Source organism: Panthera uncia (assembly GCF_023721935.1).
Source record: "Panthera uncia isolate 11264 chromosome D3 unlocalized genomic scaffold, Puncia_PCG_1.0 HiC_scaffold_8, whole genome shotgun sequence".
Taxonomy (NCBI): Eukaryota; Metazoa; Chordata; class Mammalia; order Carnivora; family Felidae; genus Panthera; species Panthera uncia.
Genome location: NW_026057586.1, coordinates 13,832,871 through 13,839,128, shown reverse-complemented (window position 1 = coordinate 13,839,128; position 6,258 = coordinate 13,832,871). Strand labels below are relative to the sequence as shown.

Genomic DNA, 6,258 nt, shown 5'->3' with positions numbered 1-6,258 from the left:
CCTAGTTTGGTCATCAATTTTGGGGGGTGGTGGAATTTTACGAATCCCTGAAATTTAGAAGTCTGATAAATTTCAGACTGTGTCTCCTAGAGAGCACTACAAAACACCTAGTGTACTAGAGTGTCCCCACCCCAAATTGGTAACTACTTGGTTCGTGAGAGGGTGACCATATTTTGAAATAGGGTCTTTGCAGATGCAAAGTTAGGATGAGACCATAATGGGCCCTGGTCCAATGATTGTTACCCTTATAAGAAGAGGAGTTTGGACGCAGAGACACAGGGAGAAGGCCATGCAATGACAGGTGCCAGAAAACAGAGATTGGAGGATGTACCTCCAAGCCAAGCAGGGCTGTAACCGGGAGAAGCTGGAACGGGGAGGCAAGAAAGGAGGCCCCCCAAGCCTTCAGAGCAAGCTTGGTCCTGCTGACACCTTGACTTTGGACTTCCAGACTCCAGAACTGTGATAGAATAAACTTGTTGTTTTATGCCATCTAGTTCAAGGTACTTTGTTATGACAGCCCTAAGAAACAACTATATCTAGGAGTCCAGACTGGTGGGTGTGATGGGAAGTAAGGGGAAAAGGGTAAGATTTTTAGGAATTGATTGTGTGTTCCATAATCACTCTGTTTTGGGACAACAAAAGAGAATACCCATGCTACTTTTTTAGGGTATAATTAATGACTATAAATATAGGGAAATCATTATCTGGAGACTCCTTTTTTATTTTTAGTCATGGAAGATTTAGGGGAAATGCTTTGGGATGATTTTGGAAAGACTTTTTTTTCTTTTCTTTTCTTTTCTTTTTTTTTTTTTTGTTAGACAGGAATCTTGATGGAAAGAGATCTTAGGCATATGGGACAGACTAGAATCCAAAATGAGTTTCTAAAAAGCTGAGTGTAAATCGATTTTTAAAATTAATATATTGTAAATGTGTAAATATTACAAAGGCCCACTATTTAAACAATTGTATAATGAATTCCTATGTAAGATAAAGAACAAAGAATGCTTTGGGAAGAAATATTTTTACACTAATATGTAACTAATCTATGTAGATTTCCGTATTTCCCATTTGCCTGAAACAAGAACTGTTTATATAAAAGAAAAGAGTAGGTCGAGGCAGCCGGGTGGCTCAGTTGTTTAAGCGTCCAACTTTGGCTCAGGTCATGGTTCCTGACCTGAACTCATGGTTCCTGAGTTCCAGCCCTGCATGAGGCTCTCTGCTGTCAACACCTGGAGACTGCTTCAGATCTTCTGTCCCCGCTCCACTCCCCAACCTTCCCCTGCTTGTGGGCATGCACTCTCTCAAAAATAAATAAAATTAAAAAAAAAAAAAGAGTAAGTCAATTTTAGCTAAAGATTTAAAAAGAATGATAATGCTTTTATATAAGCTTCCTTAGGGCAGGTATTTTTGTCTAAACTAGTTACTCAGGGTAAATGGTACCTACACATACGATTTCAATAAATCTGTTCCAGAGGTGTCCCAGGTGATTTACATTGAATGAATATTCCAGGTGATTTACATTGTTCCCGGAAGAGGGGGGCTTACAAGGTCTCTATTTCTTGGTCTAACACTTCATTGTTGTGCAGTAATATAACACATTTGTTTATTTCTGTGAGGCAGGATGTGAGATATAAGGAAAAGACAAAGAATCACGGGACTTAAAACGGTGCACTAAAATCTGAAAATCTATCAAGTGTATTTATAAAGTGGACTGCCTAAGATGACAGTGACAATCTAAGTTCTTGATAGAGTTCAAATGGTAAATTTTGTGAGGGAGGGGTAAGGCTTTAGAGGGAACAGAAGGTATCTTCCTGCCAGTGAGCAGGGAACATACGAATTCAGTTTAGCCACCTGGGGCCCATTTAGTGCACTAGAGCAGTAATTTGCTAAATGGGTCCCTCATAGTAAAATAGAATGAGTAAATAGTGAGCAATTTAGGCATGGTAAACCACTAGTAGCTCAAGGGATATAAGAATGTGAAACTATAATTAGATCCCTTGTTCATAATGTACTAACTAAATGTATTACATTGTATATTGCATCTTTCTGAGTTTATTTCTGGACACAGCTGAGCCCTTAACAATTCAGACGGAAACCATCCCAGCTATCAATTCATGCTTCCATTAAAATTCCAACTGCTTATATTAGAAAAAAATTCCAAAGATGGTTTCTTTTATCTTGGATCTAAGGATGCAAACAGGATTAACCTAGATGCAAAACACAGCAAGTCAGTTATAAATCACACAGCATAAAATAAACTGTGGCTGTAAATTGAAAATTATGTTCTCTTTTTCTATACTTAGCTGTGAAAATATTTTAACAAGTTGGCATCAGGGTTTGCAACTTTTACATCTGTTGTTTCTTTTCAGGATTATCTTTTAGCATTTTAAGACGTGATTCTTTGCAAAGTGTGGCTTGTCAGAAATGTGGTATTAGATTGTAATTTGGAACACCTTAAAAAGGGTAGGGGGCATTCATGAGTTATGCGGTTTCAGGATACTGGCCTATTCTCCACTGTACTTTTAGTAGGAGAAGCTGCTATTTCATGGCTGTCTGGAAAACATTTGTCCTTTACTGAAATCCTTTTCTTATTCGAAGAAATCATATAGTGTGGGTTGGCTCAGATGGTCTGGATGATGTTCCATGATACTACCAAGTTCTAAGCACAAGTTTCATTGCCCTTATCTATTCATTGCCCTTGTCTATTATTTCAACTATGAGGTTCCAGTTGATCTAGTGGTTAAGGGGACTGTCTACTCATTACGAACTCCCATTTTCTTTCTGTCTCTCCTCTCACCCCCAAGTTTAGTAACTTTATTGAAGGTTTGGAGGTGGAACAAGGGATGGATCACACTGTGAACCCTTATTCTTCTGTTCTTCCCTCACCTCTGATTTTTATTACACTGGGTACAATGGAATATGGCATCTTTCAGACTATAGGCACTGTGCAGGAAATCGTTTAGCTATGTAAGAATTATATTCTACCTTCTTTCTCTTCCCTGCCCTATCCCCCAACACAGGATTTTTTGTTTTGTTTTGTAGGCTGGAATGTATATCTTTTTTTCTTTATGCTGAGATACTTTAACCTTATTCATTATTTCCCTCCTCTTCCCAAATCGGTAATTCCTCACAGCTGTAGGGCAGGAGTGTATGATGACTCCCAACCCCTCCCACCTCCAGTACTTTGGACACTAAATTCTCTGAGCTATGCCTTTTCTTTAAAATTTTCCCCCTTGAAAAGGAGGTGTTTTGGTTATAAATACCTTCAAAGATTAAACAAAATTCCTAGAGGATAAAAAGGCAGTGATTGCATAAAGCTGAATGACAGGAACCAGAGCTAGATTAAGTACGGTACTACAATTTCTTAGGGTGCAAATGGACATTAGGCCAATAGTGACCGTATTTATGATTAGAATAAACGTTTCCTGAGTTTGTTATACTAGCTAAACAAATATACCTCTAGAAAGCAGCTAGCTATATGGGAGTTAATATACATTTCTTCAATAGCAAAAATTAAACAGGTTTGTAGGAAATCCACTAAGGAACTAATGAATATAAAGACTGAAGACTGTGTAAACAGTCTATGTTTTAGCATTGAAATTTAACATGCCTTTTGTTTTTTAATCATATTAAATACAAGATAAATTAAAATACCATTCTTTTCATTTCTAGAACAGTTTGTGTTAGGAGCTACTCAAGGCAACATATGGATTAGTGTAGTTGAAATTTGTCTTCAGTATCATTACCTTTTTTCTGCCTCTTTGCTTTCTTTCAGAGACAGATCCTTCAGCAAGTACCCAGTTTCATTACGAAAAAATTCATCCAACGGTAGTCTCTTTGTCTGACTTCCTGGACAAGGTCAGTTCCCCTTGTATTTTTTGTCTTTTCCCATGGCACCTTGTATTTTTCCCTTTTCTAGATCGCTCTCACTTGTTGACTTTCTTTGTAATCTATATGCTCTGTGAAGGCAAGGGCAGTGTCTGATTTTTTTTAGTTGCTTAACAGTGACTAGTATATAATATGTTTATAGTTTTTATTAAATTAATTGACATGACTATCTTATTTCTTTTGGGAGAATGTGCATTCTCCCTATTTTTAAAAACATGGAACTTGGTTCTGTTGATTGAAATGAAATTCAATAAAAATTAGTTTCATGAGGCCAAGGGGTAAGACTTCAAAAGAAAGATATAGAAAATAATTCTCAAGACTTTCCAGCATCAAGAGAAATATTTATTTTCATCCTGGTAGCTTCCTCCATTCCTCTTCAGTGAAACAGTGTAGGTAACCTAAGTATGGCTTTACTTGCCCTTACCAATTTCTATTATTTCAGCGACAAGTTCCAGCTGATTGTTTTAAAAGATTTTTTTTTTTTTTTTAAGTTTTAAATAATCTCTATACCCAAGATGGGGCTCAAACTCACAGCCCGGAGATCAAGAGTCTCATGCTCCCTTGATTGACCCAGACAGGTGCCCCTGATCTCCCTCTTTTCTCTCCTTGCTTGTTTGCCCCCACCCCCTAATGTCCCTCCAGGTTTACTAACCTTATTGAAGTTAAGGGAGGCCCTGGATAGAGGCAGTTGACAAGTCTCACATGTGAAAATTTATAAAAATAAATCTGGGGGAATGGTAATTCAATTACAAATGTTTACTAAATTCTTTTGAATAGCAACCTGTTCTGGTCTAGCCTACAATATTGTTTAAATCGATGAGAAAATGCAACTTTTCAGACCACAACTAAACATTGTAGGAGCAGAAAACTTTTTTTTTTTTCTTAATGTTTTAAGAAAAACCAAGGTAAGACGTAAGAGGGAACACACAGGACCGATCTCATATCCCACGTCTCCAGTCCATTTCTTCTCCTTTCCACTGCTTTGCGTTGTCGTTAAGTTACTTCAAACTTTAAGGTCAATGGGAAAAAACAAGACAGCAGCCCTTTGCCTTTTCCTTCCCGCATATGGCTGTGGAAGAGGATAGGCTCCAGGTTGCACGATTTCGAAAACGCGTATTCAACAATTGCCCATTGGACTTTGTCTTCCCCTGGACTTGAAAAAGTGGGGAAAGTGAGGTTGGCCACTTTTATGGCCAGTTATCCTGTGGTGCTGTGGGCGTGTTTTTGCATCTCATACAATGGGTGGAAGTGAGAACCAAGGAACTGGGACCTTCGTACCGGTTAGCGTCCCTCAAAGCCCTCACTTTAAATTAGCAGGGAAAACGAAAGTCTTCTGGGGAGCGGGAATGGGCGGGTTGGGCACAAATTAATGAACAAGAACATTCCCGGGCACAGAGTTTAACAGCAGAGGGCACAATACCCACTGCCCATAGCCGGCGGCTGGCTGAAGGAGGGGCATAAAATAAGGAACTCTGGGGCCTGTGGTTCGCCCTGTTTCCTTCGGCATGTTCGTTCCAGCACTAGAACTACAACTCCCAAAGTGCAGCGCGCGTCTGTGTGTGTGTCTCCTCTCTCTCTCTCTCCCTCCCCCCAGCCGGCCCCTCTCCCAGGCATCGCAGGCACCTCCCGGGATACTGCCCCCGCCCCCGCCCCGCCCTCGTACGCACGCGTCACGTTTGTTTACCCTGAAGCCCCGCCTCTCCGCCGTCCTCCAGCTCTGTCCACTTCTCCCAGGAATGCCGTCATGCTAATGATGCATATTCATGAGGCCCTCGTGGAGCTCCCGCCCTGCCCGCCGCCCGCCTTCCCGCTCCCGGCGCGTGATTAATATTCAATGAGCCCAGCTACGCGGCTGGTTCGCCCCGGCAAAGTGGGGGGAGCGGGCGGGGCCTGCGCTCCAGAGCCCGCGACCCGGGCGGGGAGGGCGTGTGTGGGGGGGCGGTGGCGGCTAGGCGGGCGGGCGCGCGGAATGGAACACCGAGACACCGACGGAATGCTCCGAATTGCCACATAATCCCCTGGAACGGCCGCGCGGAACGCCATTGGCTTCTCCCTTCTCCCCGCGCCGCCGTCTCCCACCTTCGCCTCATCGCCTCCCTCTCCTCCCGCTGCCTCGGGAGCTGGGGGGGAAGCGCGAAGCCCCACTGCAATGGAGCCCGCCGCCGCGGCTACGGCGCAGCGACTCCCAGAGACCAGCAGGGAGGACCGAGCTCCGGCTCCCGCGGCGGCGGCGGCTTTGGCGGCTCTGGCGGCAGCGGCCGGGGGCGGCCGGAGCCCGGAGCCCGCGCAGACCTCGGCAGCCCCGACCGGCGGGGCGCGGGAAGAGGCCCCCGGCGAGGCGCAGCCGGGGCCACCGCCGGGCCGGGCGGG

The 6,258-nt window shown here is 43.3% G+C and overlaps 1 protein-coding gene across 1 annotated transcript in view; it reads left to right on the top strand.

Annotated features, from left to right (window-relative positions):
- Positions 1-5,935: 5,935 nt before the first annotated feature.
- The window catches only part of PHLPP1 (PH domain and leucine rich repeat protein phosphatase 1), a 212,419-nt gene continuing 212,096 nt past the window's right edge, over positions 5,936-6,258 (top strand). Inside the window, exon 1 of the mRNA XM_049620260.1 lies at positions 5,936-6,242. Within this exon, the coding sequence (XP_049476217.1) occupies positions 6,038-6,242 (205 nt within the window). The 5' untranslated portion in view covers positions 5,936-6,037. The remainder of the gene's footprint in view (positions 6,243-6,258) is intronic.